The sequence below is a fragment of the Callorhinus ursinus genome, unplaced genomic scaffold, assembly GCF_003265705.2.
Source record: "Callorhinus ursinus isolate GAN/ISIS: 27379988/994484 unplaced genomic scaffold, GSC_fseal_2.0 scaffold21, whole genome shotgun sequence".
NCBI classification, from domain to species: Eukaryota; Metazoa; Chordata; class Mammalia; order Carnivora; family Otariidae; genus Callorhinus; species Callorhinus ursinus.
This window is the reverse complement of record NW_027397083.1, coordinates 27,402,974-27,430,737: the sequence shown is the minus strand read 5'-3', so window position 1 is coordinate 27,430,737 and position 27,764 is coordinate 27,402,974. Positions and strand designations below refer to the sequence as shown.

Genomic DNA, 27,764 nt, shown 5'->3' with positions numbered 1-27,764 from the left:
ATTACCCACCTGGAGTGCCATTATCTTTCCTATCTTGGACCCTGGCTAAAACAGAGGGTGAAGGGCTGGAGCCGCTCACAGACTTCAGGTTATCTTGTGGGGTCTGAGAGAAGATCACATGAAGGAGACTAGAGTCAAGGGAGCCAAAGGGACTGAGTCCTGGCCCTGTTGGCTGAGACCTGACTCTAGGTTATGCCCAAGGCTGTCACACACACTAATTTTTCATTTGCATGAGCCAGCATATTTTCTTTTTTGCTCCAAGCATTTTGAGTTGATATTTCAGTTGCTTCAGACAGGAAGAGTCTTAATTAGGTATAACTAAAAATATAGCTGAAAAGTGAAGATGCACGGATCCCCGATCCTAAAGAATCTCCATTTGACCTTAACACAGAATCACCTTCCAGTTCTGTTTCCATGAGGCCCAATCCTACAGCAGATAATATTTTCAGGTTTCTCTGAGATTCTGTCTCCCTTACACAATATGTGTATTCTCATAATATTCGCCATCTTTACTCAAGTAAGCATGGGTGAGTCTCTGCTCCTTCAAGCAAAATGAACATAATAAAACAGTTCTCTTTTTACAGATAACAAAATGGAGGCCAAGATAAATGAACAAACTTCATTTCAGTAAAGGTGATGTCAAACCTGAACTTGGCAGGTAGGTCTTCTCGCCCAGGATCTTTCTGTGTTCCTTTTCCCTCCTTCCCTTATGCTTTTCTCTTCCAATTTGCCATGAACTTTTGTGGCCTAGGACATGTCACATCATCTCAGGGCCTTGAAGCTTGCCAGCTGTCAAAGAAAAAAAGTCATGGCCTTGTCTTTTTCTGAGTTTCCATCTCTTGTCTCTATACTCACTTGGCATTTAGCATGTGCAAAACCCTATGAAGGTTTTGGGGATGCTTGATAATGTTACCGTGTACTTTTATTTAGCTCCTCAACTATTCATAACTTGCCTTTTCAGGTGAGAGTAAATATATCTGGTATCTGACTCATCTTGGAAAGATCTATAGTGCCTAGTACAGCATTTACCTCACATTAAAAAAATCAGTAAGTACCCACTGGCAAGATTGACTCAAAGGATTTTAGGCAACTGCTGGCTAACCTGCGGAAACAAAATTAAGGTGGCTCCAACATGATAGAAGTTTACTTCTCTCTCACTGCCCACAGGAGGGCAGGCAGTCCAGGGTGAGTGAGTGTCTCTGTTTTAGGAAGTCATCCAGGGACTCAGGTTCTAACTTCTTGCTCTGCTATCTTCTAGGGTATTTTTCTTCCCATAGTCAGAGCTGGCTCACTAGCTGGCTCACTGGCTCAGAATGTACCACATTCACGTTCTGGCCTAATGATAGCAGGAAAGGGAAAGTGAAGGGAAAGCAGGTAACTTTCTTATTAAAATGTGATTCAAGGGGCGCCTGGGTAGCTCAATCAGTTAGGCCTCCGACTCTTGATTTTGGCTCAGGTCATGATCTTGGGTCATGGGCTCGAGCCCTGGAACTGGCTCCGTGTTCAGCGGGGAGTCTGCTTGAAGTTTCTTTCTCTCCCTCTTCTGGCCTACCCCCCCCCCCCGCTCATGCTCTCTCTCTCTCAAATATATAAATAAATATTTTTAAAAATGCAAAAATAAATAAAATGTCATTCAAACAGGTACATATAATCTCTGTTTGTAGCTCATTGCCTAAAACATTGTCACATAGTCACATTGACTTGCAAGTGATACTGGGAAATATAGACTCTAAATGGACAGTCATGTGGTCAGATATAACTTGGGACTCTCTTGCTAAAAGAAAGACGAGGAGCCATTTAATCATTTAACATTCACTAAATGACTAAAATTAAAAAGATTGATGATACCAAGTGGGTAGGAGAATAAAATGGTATGTTTACCTGAGTGAACTCTTTGGTCATTCCTCTCGTAGGTATTTACCTAAGAATAATGAAAACGTATGTCCACAGAAATACTGGTACAAGAATGTTCATAGGAGCCTTATTCATAATAGCCAAAACCAGGAAACAAACCAAGTGTCCATCAACAGGAAAATGATGCAACATGTTGTGGGATATTCATACAATGGAATGCCACTCGGCAATACAGAGAAACAAAGTACTGATACATGAAACATCCAGGGCTGGTTTACCCATCTGGCACAGCAGGCACAGTGCCCAGGCCCATGAGAATGTTCTAATTTCTTTAAAATCAGGAGGAAAAATGAACTTTTAGGCTGAAGAAAACATTTTATTAATGTTAATTAATATGGACATATTTGTTTTTATAGCAACACAGTTATAAGATAAAAATTTTTAACTATTTTTTATTAAGAAAGGCCCCATGAGGTCATTAGGGCTTGTGAAGGTCATAATGTAGCCCTACAAACAATAAGGATGAGTCATAAAAGCATTATGTTGAGCAGAAAAACTTGAGGTACCAAAGAGTATATGCTGTGTGATTTTATTTAATGAAGTTCTGTAACAGACAAAACTAGTCTGTATTAATAGAGATCAGAAAATGGTTGCTTCTGGGGGCGCCTGGGTGGCTCAGTCGTTAAGCGTCTGCCTTCGGCTCAGGTCATGGTCCCAGGGTCCTGGGATCGAGCCCCGCATCAGTCTCCCTGCTCCGCGGGAAGCCTGCTTCTCCCTCTCCCACTCCCCCTGCTTGTGTTCCCTCTCTCACTGTGTCTCTCTGTGAAATAAATAAAATCTTTAAAAAAAAAAAAAAAAGAAAATGGTTGCTTCTGGGATGGGGAGGGATTGCCTAGAAAGAGGAATGAAGGTATGATTCCAGGATGACAGAAATGTTCTATATCTTCTTTTGGTGGGTTACCTAGGTGTATACACAATTGTCTAAAATCGTAGAACTGAACTGTTAGGACCAGTGCATTTTATTGTATAGCAATTATGCCACAACTAAGAAAAAGGAAGAAGGGAAGAATGGACACTAGAGGGAAGTTAATAATCTCTGCAACAGATATGATGAATGAATTCTTGAGACAGCGCTAGCTGACAAGATTTTAAGTTGCATTTTAGTAGAAAAGCTGTAGGGACTCAAAGAGAAAGGTCTAAGCACCATGACAGGCCACTGGGGAACGAATCACTCTGCTCTGTATCATTCAAGGTTTTTAACTGCAAGCAAGAGAAAGTAGCTCTGGGCATTTAAGCAGAAACAAAATTTTTGGAAGAAGAACAGAAACTATAAAGAACAGGCTCTGAAAACAGGCAGGAATTGAGGAGGCAAAACACAGAAACGATCATACCATTAGTTGGCTGACAAATCAGAGGATGCCCTTACCCTATGCCTTTGCCCCACCCAACCAAACCCTATCTCAAGCTTTCACTGCATCTATTTATTGCTCCCCAAAGCGAAAAACCTATATGGCAGTGTCCTGACTCCCACTTACTTTGGAATTCCCCAAAATAGGGATAGAGTTTGAATGCTGGGCGGCCCCAAATAACCAACGTTTATAACACAATCTCTGTAGTTTAGATTCCCACTTGTGATTCTAACTCCCTGTCCAGGACTTTCAAGATCCAGGGCGTGTCCAGTGTAGATTGTTATGTTCTAAACACCACTGATCTGGCTTGGGAGAGGGAACCACAGGATCAGATGTGGAAGATCACCCTGGCTCACCATCTGGGACCTGGGCAGGGAAACCAGTTACGCTGGTGAGCTATGGTGAGAGCGAGACTTACACAAGAAAAATATCTGAAAGGCAGATGGGACAGGGCTTGGTGATTAAAATGGGCTATGGAGGGGCGCCTGGGTGGCTCAGTCGTTAAGAGTCTGCCTTCAGCTCGGGTCATGGTCCCACGGTCCTGGGACTGAGCCCCACATCGGGCTCCCTGCTAGGCAGGAAGCCTCCTTCTCCCTCTCCCACTCCCCCTGCTTGTGCTCCCTTTCTCGCTGTGTCTCTCTCTGACAAATAAATAAATAAAATCTTTAAAAAAAAATGGAAATAAAATGGGCTATGAAAAAGCCAGGAAAAAGGAGTCAAAAGGGACAGCCCAAATTTCTGTCTCCAAATTGAGACAGGAGGGAGGGGTGAGGAGTGTGAGAATGCATAGGCACAGTGAGACCCAAGAGAGGCAAGGTGGAGGTTTGTTTCATTTCTGTTTGGGGTGGCTGGGTGGGAAAGTTTAAGGTTTTGACGTAGTGAACTTCAGACAGAGCTGTCCAATACACAACTGAAAGGACACGTTTTAGAAAGAGACCAGCGAAGGTCCGGTCTATTGGCTGAGGCCATGCGTAAGGGCGAGCTTAGCCTGGGTGGTGACACGAAGCGCGGAAGCTTGCGACACCGCCTGGCGCCGCGCACGTGTTCGCGGCCGGCCAGGCCCAGCGCGCAGACACCCGTCCGCGCCCACCCCCTCCGCCCTCCCCCAGGCCCCGCCCCCACTGGGCGGGGCGAGGCAGTAGCGCAGCAAAGTCACCGGAAGACACAATCGGGTAGGCGCGGGCTCAGCCGCCTGAGACCCCCGGGCGCACCTGGGAGGGGCACCAGCCAAATGGGGCGAGGGGACGGGGAACCGCCGGGAACGGGTGATGCCGGGACAGCCGGGCCCGCGGCGCTGAGCGCGGCCGTGGCGGCTGCGGCGGCGGCACTGGTCGCCGCCCTGCTCCTGCTGCGGTGTGAGGACGCGGGATCGGGGGCTGGCTCCAGGTAACCCCTCCGCGCAGGGTGCCAAGCTGGGCCCTCGCACCCCAGTGGGCGGAGAAAGGAGGAGTTGAAACCGGGAGTACCGTCGGGGAACGAGGCCTCTGGGTGCCATGGCACCTTTCTCCTGTTAGGGCCCCTTTGGAGGTGTAGATTGGCTCAGGTGCGGTGGATGGCCAGGGTGTCACGCCCTGCAGGAGATTCAGCACTTTCCCCGGGGCCCAGACTGCGGAGAATAACAATACCTTTTCCAAGCAAATAAACCACCATTGTTCCCCAGGATAAGCAAGGGCCATTCCTTAAACATCCCAAGACCAGCCGCTATCGATGTTATTTCTGCAGCATGGCCGAGACTGAGGCGCTGCCGAAGCTTCGGGAAGACTTCAGGATGCAGAATAAATCTGTCTTTATTCTGGGCGCCAGCGGGGAAACCGGCAGAGTGCTCTTAAAAGAAATCTTGGAACAGAGCCTGTTTTCCAAAGTCACACTCATTGGCCGGAGAAAGCTCACCTTCGATGCGGATGCTTATAAAAATGTGGTGGGTATTTGAGCTGGGACTCAAAAATGTAATTGCAGTGATTCTTCGGGGTGAACATATATTCATGCCTAAAGGCTGAACATTGCCCGGCCGGTGGTGAAGGAGAGGTGATCACAATGTGGCCGAGAATGGTCTGTGAGAGGCCCTCCTGGAAGCTGGAGTCCTGGTTATAGGCCCAGGTTGGCCTCCTCACTCACTGTATGACCTTGGGCAAAGCCCTTCTCACAATCTAGACCCCTATAAGGCCGGCCTGGCTTGTAATGAGGGCTTGGAAGACAGAGAAGAGCAAGTTTTCAGGGCCATTCAAGCTGGGTTCTAGAGACAGTCTGGTAACCTGGGGCCATTTTCTCAACCACTTTGCTTGTTTTATTTACCTGTCCACCCAATATTAATGTCAGTGAATTGCAGGCAAGGTCTCTGGCAATAAAGGTGAGATTATTCACCTACAAGAATTTCCCTGCCTAACTTCCCAGGGCTGCAGCCTTGTAAGTGGAATATTCTCTTCATTGTCACACTTTCATGGTAAACCAAATGACATGCCAGACCTCCCCTAAATATTTGTAGTCTGAGCTTTGTGGAGATTCCTTTCCCCATGTAAAGGGAGTTGTGAAATGCAGTAAATTAAACTATAATGTAATCCTGAGACCCCACAGCTATAGACATTGGTCCCACAGGCTTCACAGGTGGACCATTCCAAATACCAAGTGGTCTCACAAATAAATGTTCTTAATCCCTGTAGGTCCATGGTCAGGTCATTTTATGTCTATCTTATGTCCATCAGGACTTTACTGTTTAAAATGGACATCTTTGCTCAGACTTAGTTAATATGTGGTCTTCACAGTCTGGCTTCATGGAGTGTGTCAAATACCTCCAGTAATTAGAAACTGAAATTGAGTTCTGTGCTTTGATAATCGAGTTTTGGTGGCACGTCTTTTGGTTATGCACTTAACGGGAATATACTTTTCTTTAGCATACTCACAGTGCCAGAAAAATCCTTTTGAAAGAGCTGATGGTAAGGAAGGAAAACTACATTTTATTTGAACTCCTGGATGATGGGAACTTCTCAATCTATCTTTTTTAAGTTTCACAACAAACTTACGAGGTTACGTGGAGGTTCTTTTTTTTTGTAAGATTTATTTATTTTAGAGAGAGAGAGTGCATAAACAGGAGGAGGGACAGCAAGAGAGGGAGAAGCGGACTCCCTACTGGACTGGGCTTGATCTCACAATCCTAAGATCCTGACCTCAGCCATAACCAACAGACAGACCCTTAACTGACTGAGCCACCTAAGCATCCCTACATGGAGGTTCTTTTTTTTTTTTAAGATTTTATTTATTTTTTGACAGAGACAAGAGACAGCAAGAGAGGGAACACAAGCAGGGGGAGTGGGAGAGGGAGAAGCAGGCTTCCCACTGAGCAGGGAGCCCGACGCAGGGCTTGATCCCAGGACCCCAGGATCATGACCCGAGCCAAAGGCAGACGCTTAACGAATGAGCCACCCAGGTGCCCCTACAGGAGGTTCTTAAATATGAGTGAGCACGAGAATTACAGAGGGTGCTTATTAAAAGTGCATTTTCTGCTTCAGAAGTATTGGTGCAACACCTAGGAATATGCCTTTTTTATCGAGCACTCACTGGCTGATTCTAACACAGGTGGTTCATGAATTGGACTGAAGGAAGGATTATCATTCCCATTTTATTGCTGGAAAAACTGAGGCATATGACTCGGCCAAATAACTTGGCCAAAATTACATGCTTAGTAAGTAGCAGGCTCAAGAGTTAAACCGAGATCTTTGAGATTCCAAACACCATTCCTTGCCCTGACATTGGACTTCATTAGTATCCCTCCTGGTAGTACAAACAGGTCTTTTATTTTTCCAGAGAGAAAATTATAATTGAACCTGACTTTAGAGATCTGAATCACTTACAGTCCAGTTACGTGTACTGTGGACATATAAGTGCATTGTTGATTTTGAATTCAGATTAATTGCTCTTTAGTGGGGGGAAAAATGAGCTTGCAAAAAATTTTTATAATATGATTACGCATTTTCCTTAATTTACTTTCTATTTATCTTATTAAACTTGGTTTGTCTCCCAGCAAAGTATCAATTTGGTAAATAGCATCTGTAACAGTCACTTGATCATAGGTCTTAAAAGCTACCCAGTACCTTATTTATATTGTGTAAATTATTAAGTGTATCCATGCTTCATATCTAATGCCCCAGTTTTCTGCCACTCTGCACAGTGCTGCTCTAGCTCTATCAGAAGTTTCTTACTAAGTAAAATAAGCACACTATGTGGAATTGTGATTCCCATGCCCTAAGAATCTGTCCTACTAAATCGTGATTCCCATGCCCTAGGAATCTGCCCTACTAAATAGACTAACATGGAAAAGATAGAAGGAGATTGGCAGAAGAGATGCCAGAGCAAAGAGCTTGCAAAATCTGATAATAAGTGGGCAGACTCTTCACTTATGTTCTCTAATTTATTCTTTAAATCTAGAGGGGTATTTTTCTCTCTCTCTTTTAATAACATCAAGTTATATACAGCTGTGTCCTTGTTGTCTAGAACCAAGAAGTGGTGGACTTTGAAAAGTTGGATGACTACGCTTCTGCCTTTCAAGGTCATGATGTTGGATTTTGTTGCCTGGGTACCACCAGAAAAAAAGCGGGAGCGGTAAGGAAGACATAGACCCCTTTCCCTTTGCTGTCTGGTAATGTCAACTATTCCTTTCTTGCTTACTCTTTTTCCTTACATCCGTAGTGCTTACATGTAATAAGCTCTTATCATTTATGATTTCATATGCTGCCATAGCCTTTGCTATACTTTGAATAGTACTGATAAATTCATCTTTCCTTCAAAGTAATCCTTGAGTTCAGTCCTTCGTGCTGGAGACATCATAAATATTTACAAGGTCTTGCCTCTTGCAAATAATTGCTATCACTCCGTCCCCTGACTAAGGCAGACCATTATGTCTGAGTAAAAGTAAATGGCTCATGCTGTTAGCAATAAGCTTTTTTTTTCTTATAAATGTTTTAAACTTAAAGCATTCTCTCTCACATATATGATTTGCTTCAACCTGTTTTCATGCCAAGTTTTATTTTTTATTTTATTTTTTTAAAGATTTTATTTATTTGACACAGAGAGACAGCAAGAGAGGGAACACAAGCATGGGGAGTGGGAGAGGGAGAAGCAGGCTTCCCACCGATGTTTTCATGCCAAGTTTTAAACTTATGATATAGAACATCAGAACAGAGGCACAATTCAGCTAGCCTTTAGTGATGACTCAGCCTTCAGTGGTGATTCAACCCCAGTGGTGATTCAGCCCTGACTGACGCAGACTGTTCTAATCCATGTTTTATCTTCTTTTTAATGGTATTCTAAATCACATCAGCCTCTGTCCAGAAGTCCTAGGTTACTATCTAGTTAAAAGTCATTGCTTACTATGTAGAGCCTCAGCAAGTGTTAATACCTCTTAATTTATACCTTGACTATAGTTTATTCCTCTTGCAGAGGATTGTTGGAGCTAAATGTGTTCATTTATTTATTATTATTTTTAGAGAGAGTGTGCAAGAATGGAAGTTGGGGGGAGGGAGAAGGGAGGGGCAGAGGAATAGAAAGAATCTCAAGCAGGCTCCACGACTACTGTGGAGCGCGAAGTGGGGCTCGATCTCACAACCCTGAGATCATGACCTGAGCCAAAATCAAGAGTTGGACGCTTAACCAGCTGAGCCACCCAGTTGCCCCTAAATGTGTCTACTAAGGTATTATGCTATTATGGTAGTAGTATCAGGATGCTACCATGGGGCCTTATCATAGATTTATAAACAGGCCCATGTATCAGAATCATTAGGAGGGCACATGGTTAAGAACTATTGGTTTATACCAACTAAGGAGTTCAGCTCAAATGTTTTTCTCTGGCCCTGTTGGTGATCCAAAGAATAATTCTATTTATGCTTTTGGTAGGGATGTATTTCCAAATCTTCTGCAGTTCTGTCATGTCCACTTTGGAACCCAGCTGGGTTTTGAGCTCTGTGCTGGGAAGTATGGATTATAGAGAAATTTGACTCGCCCAGGAATTGGCACATTGTGTCTCCTAGAAAAGGTCATTATCCTGCTCAGCAGCTGGTACAGTCATTTCTGTCCCAGCAACAGTCACAAGCAATGTGCCCTCTAAAAAGCATTGAAAAACTTTTGTTCTAGTACACTGCAGGTTGAACTGTCTCAGGTGCCAAGCTGATTTTGGTGGTTACTCAGCAAAATAAAAATGACTGCATTAGGCATAGAGCAGTTGATTTTCATCACATAAGGCAAATCTCATTATAGGGTGCTGCAAGAAAAAGTCGAAATTGCTTTGTTGCATTCAAATTTTGTAAAGCAATTTTAATCAGAGGAATTGTATGTCTTCACTATCCGAATATTTTTTTTAGGTTAAGTTGGTTCCCCACCCGTCAGGCTACTCAATACCTTTTGTTCTCCAAAATCAGTTTGAAAAGATAAAAGTATTCATGGTAAGCAAGAGAAAAAAAACCAGTAAGCCAAATATAACCTCAGAAATGAGTTGGAGGTGAAATGGTTTAAGAGGATAGTGACAGAAAGTAAGCTGACATTTCCTCTAGAATGTCTTTTTTAAAAAAGATTTGATACTAATTTTGATTGGATGCAATATAAAGTTTGGAGGTTGGGATAACTTCAGGCAATTTAAGAGGTGACGGTTCACAGGTGGTTAGGTAATAATAGTTGTTTGATGGGGGATTGTGCATTTCCAAGCTCACCCTACCTGGTATTCTGGGTCAGCAGCCCTGACAAAGAGCTCACAAAGAGCTCATCAGGTAGATACTGAGAAGCTAGTGCAAGCCTGGTGTCATTCTGTAGCTGTTTTGTAACCGGAATAGCCCACAGTTTTCCTCAGCGGTAGGACTTTCCAGTAGAAAAGCTTCAAGAAATTCAGGGTTTCTGTCTCATTATTGACACCCTTGGGGTAGCCATCTTATTTCCCTATGATCTTCAGTGTGTGAATTTGCTGAGGCTCTTACACAAAGCACCATACCCAGGGTGGCTTAAACAACAGAAGTCTAGTGTCTCACAGCTCTGGCAGCTGGAAGTCTGAGATCAAGGTGTTGGCAGATTTGGTTCCCCTGAGGGCTATGACGGAAGGAACTTCCAGGCTTCTCTCCCTGACTCCTAGATGACCGCCTTCTCTCCATGTCTCTTCATTCGGTGTTTTTCCTGAGGGCGTGTGGCTATGTCCAAATATCTCCTTTTTATAACAGCACTAGTCCAGGTAGATTAAGAACCACCACTCTCAGTATGACCTCACCTTAACATCAGCAGTGACCCCGTTTCCAAATTAGGTCACATTCTGAGGTACTGGAGGTCACGACTTCAACATAGGAGTGTTGGGGAAAACATTACAACCCATAAAATTCAGGCTATTCAGATTTCCCCTGAAACTGGTGTCGGGATAGGTCTGTTAGCTTTTTCAGCTGTTTGGAAAACCATTTCATTTAGTCGTGTTAGATGCTGATCTTTTTCACACTCACAGGCCCCAGTTGTCCAAAAGTGCAGTGGCTTCCTTACTTGGCCCCAGTCCAGATCTACTGGGTCAGAATCTCTAAGGCTGGTGGAAGCTTGGCAGCTATTTTTAGCAAGCTCCTTGGGAAATTCAGACACAGCCAACCCTCCTCTTGTTGGACCTGCTTTCACAAAGCATTAGGATGTGTTAGTCTTCCTCTCCTGCTGCTTTTCTAGGTACTGGAGTCCCATATGGCCTTCACCTGGCTTTAAGAAGTAACTTGTGTGCTAGTGAAGGTTGTAATACCCTTTGAAAACCAGATCTACTTTGGCCTGGGGTGTGGAGCAGAAACTCACAGATGTCACTGAGAATAGCACTTTCCCCTTATTTGTCTTCAGAGAAGGATGTGATTCGTGAGTTTGAGGTGGTGTAATGTGGTTTCGCCTCTGCATTGGCTTCCTCACGGTCCAGGTTCTTGGATTCTGTTGAATGGACAATGCTGGTAATGCAATTAAAGCCGCCGTTGTAACATTTATGAGGCATCATTAGAGTCTCCTGGCTTCTGATTCGAATCAGAATGAAACATTCTTCTAATCCAGGGGCTTGCGGACCACAGGCTGTGGGCCACATACAGCCTACCTGTTTTTGTGTAGCCCATCGAGCTAAGAATGTTTTTATATTTTTAAATGGCTAAAAAATGTCAAAAGGGGAATAATATGTCATGACATGTGAAAATATAAGAAATTCAAATTTCAGTATCCATAAATAAAGTTTTATTAGAACACAGCTGCTCTCATTACTTTATATATTATTTGTGGCTGCTCTGGTACCGTGATGGCCGAGCTGTGTCACTGTAACAGAAGCCTGCAAATCTGGAAGTGTTTGCTATCGCATCCTTTACGGGAACAGCTGGCTGCCTCCTGCTGTAATGTGTACTGTTTGATCTGATGTAGAAGGGGCTTGTGAAGTCATAGGGCCCCCAGTGACTTGAGGCTCTCTGTTTGGATACCAAATAGCCATGGGGCCTTGGGTGTGCTGGGTCACTCCCCTGGGCCAGTGCCTCCTCATCGGTACTGAGAAGGAGGTGACCACTGACCCCGTTAGCCTGCAGAATTCTTTGACTTCCATCACCCAGAGAAAAGAATGCCCCAAATGGAAACATTTTGTGAGGACGTAGAGATGGACTCAGGAATCTCAGGTATGTTTGGTTTTCTTTTTCTATCCAGAGCTTTTTCTCTAACCAAGATCTTGGTTCTACCGCTGTACATCAAATATAGAGATGCCTTCCAGAAATACAAACAAATGGGGTCTCAGATTATACCATTTGTTGTTTGTCAGCATCTCTGTCTTCTAGTCTATAATTTATAGGGCTGGCTTGAAATGGGAATAAAGAAGAAAGAATTGAAGCAGGAATATGGCTAAGTGCGCCCCTTTACAGAATGACAGATCTTCCCTCCTTGGAGAAGGGTGCCCCGGATGTTGAGTCATTGTGGCATGCTCTCTGGTCGTGCCCGTCACTGCTGAAATACCTTGTTAGGAGAAGTTGTTCTCAAGCCAACGTGTTCCTAGTTTTCAGGACTGTGTAAAGATTAGAAGAAATACTTAGTAGCTTTGGATTTTAATAAGATTTAAAGAGTAATTGGAGAATTTGTCTCCCTTGATTGTGGAGCCTGTGAAGGTAGCTCTGCTGGGTCATATTACATTGTGCTTATTCTTTTGAGTGGGTGCTGGGAAAGGAAATTTATAGTGGGAACTTATTTAATCAATTCCTTTTTCTAGAAGGAACTCTGATTCCTAGCTTAAAGTAAGACACACTGACTGTAGAATCATAAAGACACTGTAACAGAATGGACTTAATGCTCTCAGAAGAGATGTCTTTTCTCCTGCCATATGGTTAGGGAAACTAAATATGGTTTTTCTGGGAAAACACATGAAAACTGTGTTTCTGGGATATGAAGTAGCTTGTTTCTTCTATTGTTTTTTTTTTTTTTATTTGCACCGTTAGAGAACAAGAAAGGATGTTAATAAGATTTTAAAGATAGCTTCCTTCTATCTCTAAATGGAATCTTCCTCACTGCAGAGAAAATTAGTGTGTGTTGCTATCTCCAAGTCTGTCACCAGGATCCACGCTTAAGTTTGGTTCCTAAGTCCTTGAAAGCTGTTGACCCCTTTGCTTTTGAGTTTCATTCACCAGCTAAAAGGCCACGCATCAGGGTGGGGGAAGTGAAATTCAAAAATTGTGGGCTTGGAAAAGTGCAGATTTATAATCAGCTTGGGGGCTCGGAGGATTTGTGAAATCATTTTGGATTAACAGCCATTGATTGCTAATAAAACAATATTTAGCTTTGTCCAGAGAACAGCAGTGGAGAAAGGTCCGGGCACCTTGTCAACAGGGCCCATTGAATGGGGGTGACGGGCTAAGTGTGGGGGTTTCTGCAGCAGCGTGGGTGCTCGTCCTTCACAGGGCCGTTGTCAGTTGTTAGCCAGGCCCGTGAAAGGAAGGACGCCAGAGTCTGATGGCTAGGGTGGTATTGATGTGCTTTAGCTGACTAATCAGATTGAAAAAGTCCCATGGCACTTACGTCACTTTAATTTTCATCAAACAATTGGAGATGGCAGGACTCTATTAAGGAGAGGTTGATCCAGAACTAAAGCCAAATAAATTAGGGTCTCAGTTTAATCAAATTATCCCTTTACTGGCTCTGGATTAAGCGAGAGAGACAGCGTCGGTCCAGGGACTTGTGATTGGCTGAATCTTTCCTTTATTTTTAAAGAAGCTGATGAAAGAAAAAAAGCATTTTAACAGAGACAACGATGATAACGCTTCCAAGAAATAGTGCTAAACAGCAGCAGCAATGGTTTTTATTTCACTAGTCAGTGCTGTGATTTCATTGTGAGTAACAGAGCTGGGCTCAAAATCAAAGTTTGGGGATTCCTTCTGCACACGTAAAATCTCAATTCGGAGAATGGCTCTGAGGAGACTCACGTCCCTCTCTCAGGAGGAGCAGAGCAGTAAACTCGATTTGCTTCACACGGGTGTGAAAGAGCCGCATCGTGAGCTGGAATCAGTGTGTAGGCGAGTCTCCTGTGAAGCTTGAAGTGCAAGTGTACAACACGGAAGGGGGTGGTGGTGATGTGTGGGTGAAGAATGACATTTATGTTACCTGCCCTGCAGGTAGTGGTTAAGATGTACTGTCACTGCTGACAGAGGACAGGAGAGACTTTGGGGGTAAGGGGGACATTCTAGTTCTTGATCTGGACGTTGGTTGCAGAGGGGGTTCAGGTGATGAATAGTCACAGCTCTGTCCTTTCAATATGTTTACTTTTCTTTTATAATCGACTTCCATACAAATCTGAAAAGGTGTGGGCCTGTTGTTTTAAGATTGAAATCTGTATTAGTTTCCTACTGCTGCTGTAACATACTGCCTCGAATCTAGTGGCTTCAAACAACATAAATGTATCATCTTACAGTTCTGTAAGTTAAGTAAATCCAACGTGGATTTCGCTGAGATAAAATCAAGGTGTCGACAGGGCCACGTTCGCTTCTGGAGGCTCTGGGGGCAAATCCACTTTGTTAATGTTTTCCAGCTTCTAGAGGTCGCCTGCATTCCTTGGTATATGGTGCCCTCCCTCCATGTCCAGGGCCAGGAACAGGAGACTGAGTACTCCTCACACTGCATAGCTCATCCCTCCTCTTCTGCTTCCCTTTTCCACTTTTAAGGACTCTTGTGATTACATTGGGCCCAGTTGCAGAATACAGAATAATCTTATTTTGAGGTCAGCTGATTAGCAACCATAATTCCACCTGCGGCCTGAATTCCCCTTTGCTGTATAACCTAACGTATTCACGGGTATGGGGATCAGCACACAGACATCTCTGTGGGGCCACCCCAGTTATGAATGAGTCCTTTTCATTAGCTGGAGGCAGTGTGAGATAAGAAGGAAGATGGGTACAATGGAGAGCATGGCTCAGAGGCAAGAATATGCATTCCACTCTCCGCTTTCTCTTCTTACCACAAGTTCACCAGGTCACTGGCCCTTGTTTTCACATCTCCCTAATGAAGGGGTTGGACGTGGTGTTTCCTGAGGTACAAGACCCACCTCTCCTTATGAAATAAAACATTTAGGATCATTAAGTACCCTAGGGCAAATTTTTAATTAAAAAAATCATTAGGGTGGTAATATCTTCCGATTTGGAATCGTCATTATAGAAAACCTGACTATATAGTGGTAGGTCTAAAGCTCACTAGACTTTAGACTCTTCTCCAGTGCTCTGGAGTTTGAGGATGGCCACCATTTGTGGCAGTCCTGAGAAACTGTTGCTTCATGGCATTCCCTTATCGGGTACAGGCACGTGTCCTTCCATTAGGCCCAGGCAATGAGTTTACATTCTGTTGTTTGCACCATTCTCCCCACTCCTCCTGTTTATTGCCACTTAGTTTTTTTTTCCCCCAATTGGATTTGCCTTTTCTCTGCTTTTATTGGACTTTTATTCATTCATTCAAATAGTTTTAGATTACCTATCATGTGCCGGGAATACACCGATGCTGAGATATGAATTAAGAAGAAAGACCCTACCACTGCACTCATCGGACTGAGTCTAGACCAGGGGGTCCCCAAACATTCTTGATTATATACTTGTCAGTAAAAAAAAATGTGAGGATTCACTCTTTACTGGTATATGAAGTATGTTGTAAAACATACCCCAAAATTGGAAATTAAATAGACTTTGTTCTCATAGTGCCTGGAGAGAGTTCTCAGCCATGCTCTGAGACCCCTGCCCATTAGAGCTGACACAGAGAAAATTGAGAATCAGAAAGTTATTAAAAGACAAAGAAAGGTGTTTCTTAGCCTGGTCTTATTGTTCCTTTTGTTCCTTGCAGATTGGTTTGGTGTCTGTGTCTCAATGTCACTGTCCTTATTACTCCACTGGCCTTGCTGCCGCAGCTGGTCTGTCTATCCTGAGGATCACACTTGGAGCTTTTCCCAGGGCCTACGCTTGGATGCATTTTATTTAGATCTCCATTCCCCTGCAGGCCTCCTAGCCTGCCACCCAACCTGAATAGTAATCTTTAAGATGAACTCACAGCTTTTTGGAAATAACTCACATCCTTTTCCCCCTCAGGAAGGATTTGTTCGTGTTGATCGAGATTATGTCCTCAAGTCTGCGGAACTGGCAAAAGCTGGAGGGTGCAAACATTTTAACTTGCTGTCCTCTAAGGGAGCTGATAAGTCAAGCAATTTTTTATATCTGCAAGTTAAGGTTTGTGCACATTTCTATCTTGCATATACTTTGGAGAACCCTGGCTAAGTGGCACTACAAAATAATGTAAAATGCTAACTGATACAGAAATGCATTAAATGCATTATATTATGCATTTTCTATAGTGGCAGGGACTGTTTTTTGCACGGATATGTTTAGTAAACAGGAGTGATTTGAAAGATAATTTCCAGTGTCTTTCCCCGTGTTGATTATCCAGTAATCATGAAATGAGTTGTGACAGCTCTGGTCTTGAATATCAGTATGGAATCTTAGCATTAGAAGAGACTTGGAGGCAGTGATTCTTAAACTTTTCCAGAGTAGATGATATTTTAGTATTGGGTATGGCTCTTGTCCTCAAGGTATCTCTAATATGCTTGTTTGGGGATTCCCTAAGGCTAGCCCCAAGTTTGGTAATTTGATAGAAGGTCTCACAAGATGCAGTATATAGTTACATTCACAGCAATGATTTATTACAATGAAAGGCTAGGAAGCAAAGTCAGTAAAGGGAAGGAGTGTATGGAGTGAGGTCCAGAGGAAATGGGTACAAGCTTCCAAGAGTCTTCTCTCAGTAGAGGCACACATGCTTAATTTCTTCAGCAATGAGTGTTGAGAAAATGAGAGAAATTTGCCTGAGCGCCAGAGTTCAGAGTTTTGATGGGGTCAATCACATTGGCACCCTGAGCCTGGAAAATGATTATAAACTTCCAGAAGGAAAGCAAGTGTTCAGCATAAGCCACATCATTTGTACAAATAGTTTAGGTAATGTAAACTACCCTATCGGTTAGGTAATGACGGGGACACTCCTGAAATCCAAGTTCTCGGACACAAGCCAAAGGTCAACCTTGCAGGCAGGACTTTGTAAGATTAAAATAGGGTCTCAGCCCTGCTATGTTAACTCTTCTATGCACCCTGCTAATAGAGACAAAACATATCTTTGTAAAAGCTAAGAGATTTGTCCACATAAACACTTGTATGTAAATGTTCATGGCAGCATTATTCATAATAGCCCAAGTAGAAACAACCGAAATATCCATCAGCTGATGGATGAATAAAATCTGGTATATACATACAAAAGAATATTATTCGACTGTAAAAAGGCATGATACATGTGATAACATGGGTGAACCTTGAAAACATTATGCTAAAAGAGAGAGGCCCGTCACAAAAGGCCACAACTTGTAGAATTCTGTTTATATGAAATATCCAGAATAGGTAAATCTGTAGAGACAGAAAGAGTAATGGTTGGCTAGGGCTTGGGGGGAGGGGATGGAAGTGAGTGCTAATTGGTGTAGGGTTTCTGGGGGGGGGGCGGGCGAAGAAATAATTCTAAACTTAGATTGTGGGGAAGGTGGCATGACTCTGTAAATATACTAAAAAACATTAATTTTTAATAAGTTTTTTAAAAAGCTGCTCAAGATTGTGATGCATCAGGTGAGGTGCCAAATGAATGATGGTATGAACAGGCCAAGAAAGAGGAGAGCATACCATAAAATGCACAAGGCCTTCAGATGTCCCTGTGTCTGGCATTTCTGTTCTTGGAGATGACTGGCATGAAAATTCATGGTTGGTTTAACGAATTTAATTTAAAGCCATCATATAGATGTAATCTCAGTCTCTTGAAATTTGATGGGATTTGTTAGGAAGACGGTAATACAGAGCATCTGTGGGTCTTCTGACCCACTGGAACTACCTGAAAACCAAAAAAGGTGGATGTTCATCAGCCTGCAACATTAATTCTAGACTAAGGGGAGGTTATTCTTTGATGGTTGAACTCCTAACACGTTACTTAGTCTCTGGATCTGTTTTAAAATCAGTCACATGAAAGGCTGGACTGACTAGGCAGCCATCCTCTCATTCAGGACATCAGCTCTCTACTGCCTGTCAGGATAAACGATCTCTTCCTTAACTTCCCAGAATCTAGAATTCTAGATAAGGATACTTACAATTATTGAGACCCGCAGAAGCAGATTATCTTCAAAACCCCAAGTTATTCCCTCTTCAGCATTACAGTAAACTGGTCTTGATTAAATACTAAAATTTGGTTTTGATTAACAGGGAGAAGTAGAAGCTAGGGTTGAAGAATTACAATTTGATCGTTACTCTGTGTTTAGGCCTGGGTAAGTATTCATACTGCCTAACAGTACAGTACTGTTCCTTATGCCCCAGAAGTTAGTTTTTCTTTTTTTTTTTAGTTTTTCATTTGAAGAGGCTGACAACTAAGATATCTAAGCTATGAAAGAAGTTGACTAGAGGTGTGGATTGCTTCTCCGAAGATCATACCTTCTGGCTTTGAAGGAAAGGGTAGACCGTTTGTTGGTGCCAGGTTCAGAGAAGTCTGGAATTTCCTGGGTGGCTTTTGCTGCCTTAAAAAAAAAAAAAAAAATCCTCTTCATTCACCAAATAAAACCTTCCATCCATTGTATTAATCTGTTCAGGCTGCCATAACAGAATAACACCACAGACCGGGAGGCATAAGCAACAGAAATTTATTTTCTCACAATTCTCGAGGCTAGAAGTCCAAAGTCAAGGTGCCATCAGAGTTAGTGTCTGCTGAGGCCTCTTTTCCTGGTTTGTAGATGGCCTTCTGTCTGTGTCCTGACTTGGTCTTTCCTCTGTTGCACGTGGAGAGGTATCTGATATCTCTCCCTCTCCTGCAAGGATACCAGTCTTGTCCAATCAAGATCCCACCCTTATGACCTAACTTAATCTTAATTACCCCCCATAAATGCACTGTTATCAACTACAACCACACTGGGGATTAGAGCTTCAACATGAATTTGGTGGGTTGGGCACAGTACAGTTCAGAGCACCCTCTGTGGTCTGAAGACAATAAACCATCTCTTCCTCTGCTTTTCTTTTTCTCTTTAGAGTTCTACTGTGTGACAGGCAAGAATCTCGCCCAGGGGAATGGTTGGTTAGGAAATTCTTTGGCTCCTTACCAGAATCTTGGGCCAGTGGGCACTCTGCGCCAGTGACAACTGTGGTTAGGGCCATGCTGAACAACGCAGTGCGCCCAAGCGGCGAGAAGAAGGAACTGCTGGATAATAAGGCCATCCATGACCTGGGGAAAGCCGATAGCTCTCTCACGCCATGACCACGCTGGAGAAATGCTTTCTACTGTAAAGCTCAACACCCGCCACCTCATTGGTACTTTTCAGGGACCAAAAAAAGTCAGTGTGCTTCACCAGTCTCAGCTGCCCAGATCCAATCAAAAATTACTGTGTTCTGCACCAGCAGTTCAGAGCCTGGTCAGACATATGGATACATCACCCGGGGAGCTTTCAAAAATAGAGATTCGTAGGCTCTACCTCTAACGTCTGAAGAAGAATCTTCAGGGTATGAGGGCAGGAATCTGTTGGTTTTTTTAAAGCTTCCCCTAGTGGTTCTGGTGCCACTGGTGGGGCGGCCTGCTTTGAAAAGCTTCTCTGCAGCCAGAGTAGCAGCACAAACCTTATCTATTATGCAGACGATCTCTATTCTATTCTAAAATTGTCATTTGTGTCTTTGAGTTACCTGCCGCGGCTGCTGTATTTGTGTCAGTGGGCATCGTGCCTTACTACTTCTTTACAATGTATAATAAAAGTCATTATATAACCGAGCTTGTATAATTCCTGGGAGAACTAAATATAGGAAGGAAGATAAATGGACAAGTCCTGGGTGATCGTTAGAAAATCTCCAAGTATCAGTGGTAATGTGCAGCGTTTTGGCCAGTGGGATGATATAACAGTGCTAGTGTTTACCCGGTGCTGGCTAAGTGCCAACCTATGCACATGCTCTCTGTCCTGTAACCCTCCACAATTCTTATAATCCTGGTGGGTGCTACTATCATCCCCATATCTTAGATGGGGAAACTCAGGGCCCAAAGCTGAAGACCTGAAGCTAGGCTATGGCAAAGCCAGGATTCTAACCCAAGTCAGCCTGACCCATAGCTTGTATTATTTTTAACGACTCTGCAAAAGCCTCTGGTATCTGTGTATTTCCAGGAAGTTCCAGTTAACAGTGACTGGATGAGGACATGCTATGGATGAATAAAACTGAAATATTTGTTTTCTTTTATAGGGTTTAGGATCCCAGTAATGATTAACCACAAAATGTTCACATAGCCATTAGAAGTGTATGTCATGGTGCCACACTTTAAAAACTACAGAAAAGGAAAGATACAGAAGGAAGGGTCAAAGTCAAGAGGAGTACACAGTGTTAATTTCCATCCAGGAACGAAGGATAATGGTGAAACCCTGTCTTAACCTCTGTGCTGAGGGAAACAGTGATTTGAATGATCCGGTCCATTTTTACAGGGTCTACAGTATGCCAGGTACATTTCAAGCTTCAGTGGACACCAGACGATAAAGGCCATTCCCTTTAATTGGGGGTGTATATCTGTAGAAGGGATTGGACGTTCCCATTGTCAGTCACCCCGGAAAGAGACATATTTTAGGAAGGGGTGGGGTCAGGCGCCTGGGTGGCTCAGTTGTTAAGCGTCTGCCTTCAGCTCAGGTCATGATCCCAGGGTCCTGAGATCCAGCCCCACATCGGGCTCCCTGCTCCGTGGGAAGCCTGCTTCTCCCTCTCCCACTCCCCCTGCTTGTGTTCCCTCTCTCGCTGTGTCTCTCTGTCAAATAAATAAAAATCTTAAAAAAAAAAAAAAGGAAGGGGTGGGGTCTTAGGATGTGGACTTTAGAAGGGAGATGGAACATTCCTCCCGCCAGGCAGGGTTCCTTTGGGGCTGGACTCTGAAGAGCCTTTGTGTTTGGGTGATAACAGGCATGGGTTCCAAGGAGTGAGGCATGAGGCGAGGGGACCCTATAGGGACATCCTGAGGCCTGTGGGCTCTAAAAGCTACCCACAGTGGCTAATTTTAAGTTATCCTCTCTATGTTATTTTCTTACCCACAAAACCTTCTGTCAGGTCACGTTCAACTTCCTATTCTGGTCTCAATAGTGAGATGGGATGTCACGGGTAGGGTCTGTCTGTGTTCATCTTTGGATTAGAAAGGAAAGTGGCTCCCTCCCAAACCCAGCATCGTGGTGAGACAAAAACTTAAAGGGACAAGATTCTGGCTCAGTCACCCTCCTAGACTGTGTGTTATTTACTTTAGTGTGTTAACATTGACTGACTGGGTGTTACAAAGGAACTGAGCAGATATCCCTCCAAATGTTATACACACACGGAGAAGGTGGCCCATGCTGGAGAAGGAGTTTATGTTGGAAGGATAAAGCAAAAAGGTGGATGGGCCCAGGTACCAGAGGCCTTGAATTATTTAATTCAGCATACTGAATGCTTCCTAAGCACTCCTGGACACACAGGCAGTGTGGATACATCAGGGAACAGTAAGTTTAACCTATTGGAGCCAGCAGCTATTCTGGCAATATAAGGACAAATATTCAAAACTAATACTTGATACATTCTGTCCTCTACAGATAAGATAGAGGAGTACATTCAGAAGAGTTGAGCAATATAAGGCATCATTTTCACTCAGTAAATTTACCAAGTACCAACTGTGAGTTAGGCCATCTATTATGTGACAGAGAAATGAAAGCAAAGAGACAAGGCCCTTTGAGACAAGGCACAGCGTTGGGGGTAAAACCAAAAAAAGAAAGAAAGAAAAACAAGCAAATGGTACATGCTCAGTAAGAAACTAACAGGGCTGCTGGAAAGACAGTGGAAACTTGTTGAGAAATGGTGGTTTGTATTTGTAGAGCATTCTTAGCAAAAGCCTTGAGGTGTGAAAATGATTAAAGGCTGGAGGGTGGGTGAAGGGTTGGGTTGACATGGAAGTCAGGCAGGGTTATGTGGAGCCTGGTAGGCCAAGGTAGTCAATTTAATTGGATAAACATGTGCCAGTCTCTGGAACTAGAGCTTGGTCAATTACCTACTGAAATTACTGCTGCCCGCTCCCACCTAACAAAGCATTCTGTGGTTTGAGTAGATGTTAGGAAGGGGAAAAAAGGCATGAAGCACGCAATGTTTGTGTTTTTCCCACCCAGCAGCCATTATGTCACTTTCTAAACGTATGGAAGAGCAACTCCCTCGCTTAACCCAGCAGGTCAGCTGCTTCCCACTGTTTAGGATAAAGATAACCTTTAGCTGACCTGCTGCTTCCCATTGTTTAGGATAAAGTTAACACTTGACGTCTAAGCACTTTACATGTATTAAGTCATTTTGTCCTTAGAGTGGCTCTGTGGCTAGTGCGGTTATTATCCTTGTTTTGTAGGTGAGGAAGTGGAGGCGGTGAGAGGTCTTGATGTTGCTCAAGATCAGAGTGACAAAGTGACAGACGTAGGATTCAGACTGACTAGGTTGGATCGGAGTCCATGCTCTCACTTAACCACTGCACTTTAAAGACTAAAATCCTTAAAACAGTCCTCCAGGCTTTGGCACCTATGTGTGCTCTGTACCCCCACACTGGCTCCTGCAGTCTTGTCTCCCCACCCTGCTGCACCCCAAGGGAATCAGGGAGCCCAGGAACCAGAGTCGAGTCTCAGGCCCTTACTTGCGCTCCGTTTCTCCGCCAACAGAGGGCGCCGCGGGTAGTCCGCCCCCTCCACTAACGGCCTATTCCTCGAATAAGAGACGCACAGAGGGCGCGGAGCCCATCGCAAAACCGCTGGGCGCCTGCGTCTCTGGGCTCAGGGGCGCAGGGGAGGGCCTCCCGCTAAAACCTGCCGCAGCGCGAGGAGGAGACAAAAGACACATCAGGGTCTGCGGCGTTCGGTCCAGCTTTCAGCGCCTACTCGGCGCGCGATACATCACCCTTGCCGCTGGCGGAAGCGGAGCACCGGCTCCCGCCCCGCCCCCAACTCACGTGACCAACAACCACGGCCTCGAGGCCGGAAGCGCTTCCAAGCCGGCGCGCGCGCGTTCTCGCGTTTGTTGGCGACATTTAGGCTCCCCGAGTTCCGTCCCTGCCTTGCGCTCGCGCTCGTTCGCAGGGTTCCGGGTCCGGCTTGCTCGGCGGCGGCTGCGCGCACGCTGTCCAGCCGGGTCCCCGCCCCCAGGCGCGCGAGATTCCGGGGCAACACAGCCATGTGCTCGTTAGCGTCGGGCGCTGCGGGTGGGTATCCCCGACTCCTTAGCGCCCTTTTCGCCCGGCACGCAGGCCGCCGGGCGGGAGAAAGACCCTCCCCTCCCGGCTGCGGTGCGGGACGGTGGCCTGGCTGGGAGGGTAGGGGAGGCGCGGGCGAGGGCCGCGGGGGAGCGGGGAGGAGGGCAGCGCACCCCCTACCCCGCTCCTCGTGCGCCCGGCTCGCACTGGTGTCCGTCCGGGGCAGGGCTGATCGTTTGCGTGTGCTAGGCGGCCGGGGCGCTGTGGCGGACGAGGACGACCTGCCGGAGCTGTCCGACAGCGGTGACGAGGCCGCCTGGGAGGACGAGGACGATGCTGAGCTCCCCCACGACAAGCAGCAGACCCCCTGCCTGTTCTGTGACAGGTTCGTCTTCCTCAGTGCCACGCGCCACCCGTAGGGTGCCCGGGCCCCGTGGGCCCGTGTGGTCCGTTCGTCTGAAGTCCAGCCCGAGCGGCCTGCCCGCGAATCCTTGAACGGGTGGTGTGGAGTGAGGGTTTGTTGAGAAAAGGAGGAAGCACAGTGCTGTCGAGGGAAGAGCCATGAACTGGAAGCCAGGTTAGGCTAGCTTCTCTTCCACAGGCCTCAGTTGCCCCTTGTGTGAAATCTGCATCCGTGGTTCCCAGACCTAGTTGTGCGCCCTGGTCACTTGAGACTTGAAAAAGATGCTGAAGCCTGCGCCACAGCCCTCCTAAATCAGGGGTGGGGCCTAGGAACCTTCTCTTTTTATAAAGGCATTTTCTGAGGTGATTCTAACGAGGAACAAGTTTGCCAGTCACTAAACCACATAATCCCTCAGGACCCTTCCAGCTTTATCATTCTATACTTCATTAATGAGTACCGAGCTTCTCAGCTGTAATATTTCCACTGGAGCCGTCTGAAGAATCACCTTAGGTAGGGGCTTCCCACCCATTGAAGGGAAAGGAATTGATGCCTTTTTCACTTAGGAAAAAGACGATGCTGTCAGTAATTTGTTCAAGGTCACAAAGCTGTGGTTTGTCTTATATCCAAATCCATGTTTTTTTTCCACCTAAAATTCTGCCTCTTCATCTCAGTAAGCTTTAACTTTGGTCGACTTTCTGGACAGGTGGGCGTGAAAGAGGCCTGCTTGGCATTGGCCAGTGTTACCTGAATAAACATTTTCCAGTTGCCCATAAATCTGGGCATGGTGCTGATTGGTGGTGTATTCGTTCCTCCTGATTGTCATTGTTCTCGCATGTAGCGCCCTTTGCATAGGTACAGAATGTCTCCATATACACCAGTTGTCATAAAATAATATTTTTTGAGCATCAGGGTTGTACTTCTTTGTAATAGGCTAAGTACAGCAAAGTAAACATTTGTTGAAAACTAACTGCTGCATATGGGCTGGGCGTACAGAGGTATGCAGCTCCTCCTCTGTGTATTCCTACCTTAAGTATTCTTCAGTTTTGCAGGTCACATAATAGAGAGGCTTGGTCCTCACAATGTCTGTAACACAAGTACTTTCGGAACACTACAGGATCACTTTGGGAATATGCCACCTATAAAAATTACATTTTATGCTTTATTTCTAAAAGGAGTCTGAGCTGTCACAGTTCAAAGCCTCTGGAAGCAGCATTGACACAGAGCAGAAAAGAATCTTCTGTAGGGAATTTTCATATCGAGAGAAACAATCTATCAAAGGGAGTTCTCTTCCTTAAAAGCCTTTTGATAAATTCAGTGCTGCTATTTGGCAAATAAATTAACCTTGACATTTAAAATGTAGTTAGTGTAGGGTGTAACACGGGACTCAGAAGTACTAATTCCCTTTAGAAATGCTGGGTCCCTCTCATCTACAGGTGTTTGTTTTTTCTTAATTGGATATAAAATAGGAATCAGCAGAATGGGGGATACATATTTAACATGAAATCAATATTTAGACTTTTGAGGGAACTATTTCATAAAGTTATTATTTGATTTTTCAGGTTATTTACATCTGCTGAAGAAACGTTTTCACACTGTAAGTCTGAGCATCAATTTAATATTGATAACATGGTCCATAAACATGGTGAGTATTTTTTAGAATAAAGAGAATTTTAGTTGTGAAATTTAAGTTCAAACTTTATATTCTTCCAGATCTTTCCTTTCCTACACAAGCTCAATGTAGTGAAAAATATAACAGCAACCTATCTTACGAAGTTGTTTGGACAAGTAGCCTTTGAGGGAGGACTAATTATAAGTCATTCTTCTAGATGAGATTCACTATATTTAAGATTATATTGACCACAACTAAAAAGGAAAAACAACCTTGGCATGTGATTGCATTTTTATCATATTAGAATTAGGGAGAGCAAGGATGGAGGTGGACTTTGGAAAAGGAAGTGGGTCATTGTGAAAAAAGCTTACCAGGTCGAAGCATAACATGAACTTCAGGGCATACAGGGTTGAGTTTGGCAAGAGTATAGAAAAAGGAGTGATGAAGTTAAGGTGATGAACAAAATATTTAGATGATTCTTTTGAAACTTGCATTTGAGCATACTTCCCTTATAATTAAAGTCTTCTTCTTTAAATGGATGCAGAAGAGTTACATGATTCCACTAAAATTAACTAAATACAGAATTGGTTTTTTTTTAGTCCCTATATTTGCTATCAACTAGAAAAGACATTAAATATGTGATAAAATATGTTTATAAATCAAATTCAACCACAACTGCTTTTGTAAGACATGAATGACTTACTGGGTTTTTTTATGTGCATTTTTAAACTGAATTGGAATCCTACCTTAAATATAATTCTGCTTTTGTAAGACATGAATGACTTACTGGGTTTTTTTATGTGCATTTTTAAACTGAATTGGAATCATACCTTAAATATAATTTTGTAATTTTTTTTCACTTAACAAATAGAGGTTTTTGTATGCTGTTGTGCATATAAAACATTTTTAAATGCTCTTATGTTTCTTATGACAACATTTCTCACAACAACTAATACCCAGTTGGTTAGATAGCCTGTTGCTTTTCCTTGCTTTAAACAGTGCTTCATTTCTGGAAAGAGAACAAGCCTCATTGTTTTTTAATTTATATTATTTAACTTCATGTAAAAGCTAGTATACTTTATATACTCCATGTCCAGGCAAAATTGTAATTTGGTAGGTACCCTAAATGTAGGGAATTTAGAGACTTCTGGCTCCAATATCAGCTGCCAAATACTTGGTAAAATCTACAACCGAATTTTCCTGATTTGTTTTGTTCTTACAAATGAGGATTTGAATTCTAAAAAGTAATTTCCTGCTTTTTAAAAATGCAAGAAAAACATTAAAAACTGTTATCCATGTGGCTGTTTCTCAGTTAAAATTTTCAGAAGTATTTAAGTCACTATTTCTAGTTCTTAATAAGAAATTTAAAATATTTTTAAGTTGTAGGTTAGAGGTTGTTATCTTACCAGAGAAGCCTCTATAGAATAGGTCAGTTAAACAAAACTCATATTAAAATAGGTGAATTATCTTTTTTTTCCCCATTAGGACTTGAATTTTATGGATACATTAAACTAATAAATTTTATTAGACTTAAGGTAAGTCGGTAGCTTAATTTACAATTTTGTTTGGAAACTAAAATACCACAGTGACTATTGGTGTGTTGATTTTAGAAGAATACAAAGAACTATATAATCCTCATATTGGGGGAATCCTGGACTTTAGGAACTAGTACAACATACAGCACCAAGTAAATGAATACACACCATGCTTAGTAAAGTTATCATTTTTAACTGTGTCCCAGAGGTGAATTGATTTTATGTGCAAAAGTAATTCAGTGTCAGGTAATACTGATACCCAATATTTCCCTAAATCAGAAATAATTTCTAGTGTGATTTCAAGTACTGTGGTTGCCTTCTTGTTCTATTTTTTAAATACTTAGTCCTTTTTTCTCTCCTGTTCTAATGAATGTTTATGATGCTACTTCCCCCAAATCCAAACAATAAAAAAGTGTGTAAAATCATATTGCTTAATCTAAGCAATCATCCAATCAGGTTAATGAAATGACAGGTGAACATAGACTCCTTAAATAGAGATTTTATGTGAAGTAGACATGATTCCTTTTTGGTGGGCTTAATTTTCCTATTTTTTCCGGGGCGGAGTTGTGATTATATGCAATGAAAAAACATGCAATTAATTTTACGTCCAGAATCCTACAGTTGAGTATATGAATTCCATATACAACCCAGTGCCTTGGGAGAAAGAAGAGTATTTGAAGCCAGTATTAGAAGATGACCTATTACTTCAGTTTGGTAAGATGAACATACTGGGTCTACTTTAACATAGGGTCATTTGTAATGGCAAATGGTGGTTAAGTTTTCTAAGAAAATATATCGTCTCCTTAATTCTTTAAAGACCTTGCTAGGTAGTTGGTTTCAATAGCAAAGTTAAGTTATTTAAGAACTGATAATTACACTGACCATTACTAGAGAGAAATTTAGAAATACGAATTTCTTTACTGTGTACTAGATGTTCTGAAACATCGGGATACTTGAGAAAATAATTTTTAGTTGTAGACTAATTTTTCTACTAAAATTGACTAAAATTTTAATTTAGTTAAATTAACTAAATTTTTAATTTAAATTAACCAAAATTTTTAAATCTACTGATTAAAAATAATTTTATTTTTTTATTTTTTTCTGCTTCAAAGTAATTTTAAAGTAGATTTAGTAATATTTGCTGCTTTTGTCTGATATATTTAGATGAGATAATTGATTTTTTTTAAGACATCTAATTTACTGAGTTTTTTTTTCCC

General features: G+C 43.1%; 2 protein-coding genes and 1 long non-coding RNA gene across 10 annotated transcripts in view; 2 read left to right on the top strand and 1 right to left on the bottom strand.

Annotated features, from left to right (window-relative positions):
• Positions 1 to 4,301: 4,301 nt before the first annotated feature.
• HTATIP2 (HIV-1 Tat interactive protein 2) lies at positions 4,302 to 19,552 on the top strand. Of its 3 annotated transcripts, none has more exons than XM_025878965.2 (6): positions 4,302 to 4,435; positions 4,986 to 5,181; positions 7,749 to 7,856; positions 15,821 to 15,958; positions 18,014 to 18,075; positions 18,827 to 19,552. In XM_025878965.2, exons 2-6 carry the CDS (start codon positions 4,987 to 4,989, stop codon positions 19,050 to 19,052), a joined length of 729 nt encoding a protein of 242 aa, XP_025734750.1. In that variant the 5' UTR covers positions 4,302 to 4,435; position 4,986; the 3' UTR covers positions 19,053 to 19,552. The 3 variants fall into 3 exon arrangements, with proteins under 3 accessions (XP_025734750.1, XP_025734749.1, XP_025734748.1); XM_025878964.2 differs by having other exon boundaries at positions 4,381 to 4,435; positions 4,924 to 5,181; XM_025878963.2 differs by lacking the exon at positions 4,302 to 4,435 and adding an exon at positions 4,445 to 4,649.
• LOC141374741 (uncharacterized) lies at positions 17,530 to 18,591 on the bottom strand. The gene is made up of 3 exons (XR_012381864.1): positions 18,457 to 18,591; positions 18,239 to 18,321; positions 17,530 to 17,648 (listed from the first exon to the last, which is right to left on the bottom strand). It is a non-coding gene; the product is annotated as an uncharacterized lncRNA (long non-coding RNA).
• Positions 19,553 to 22,817: 3,265 nt separating the features above from the next.
• The window catches only part of PRMT3 (protein arginine methyltransferase 3), a 141,755-nt gene continuing 136,808 nt past the window's right edge, over positions 22,818 to 27,764 (top strand). For 2 of the 6 annotated variants that reach the window (XR_012381862.1, XM_073904852.1), the window contains exons 1-5: positions 22,818 to 23,009; positions 23,250 to 23,385; positions 24,963 to 25,045; positions 26,498 to 26,547; positions 27,159 to 27,261. Coding sequence is in view for 5 of the 6 variants with exons in the window: in XM_073904852.1 (XP_073760953.1) it covers positions 22,982 to 23,009; positions 23,250 to 23,385; positions 24,963 to 25,045; positions 26,498 to 26,547; positions 27,159 to 27,261 (400 nt within the window). In the remaining variant the exon portion in view is untranslated. Of the gene's footprint in view, positions 23,010 to 23,249; positions 23,386 to 23,444; positions 23,578 to 24,962; positions 25,046 to 26,497; positions 26,548 to 27,158; positions 27,262 to 27,764 lie in introns of those variants that run through there. The other 4 variants (XM_025878546.2, XM_073904853.1, XM_073904855.1 and 1 more) reach the window with 4 other exon arrangements.

Coding starts and splice junctions, on each gene's coding strand:
- HTATIP2 (XM_025878963.2), top strand. CDS start 4,495: ATGGGGCGAGGGGACGGGGAACCGCCGGGAACGGGTGATGCCGGGACA. Junction 5,182..7,748: donor CGGATGCTTATAAAAATGTG/GTGGGTATTTGA, acceptor CTTGTTGTCTAG/AACCAAGAAGTGGTGGACTT. Junction 18,076..18,826: donor TACTCTGTGTTTAGGCCTGG/GTAAGTATTCAT, acceptor TTTTCTCTTTAG/AGTTCTACTGTGTGACAGGC.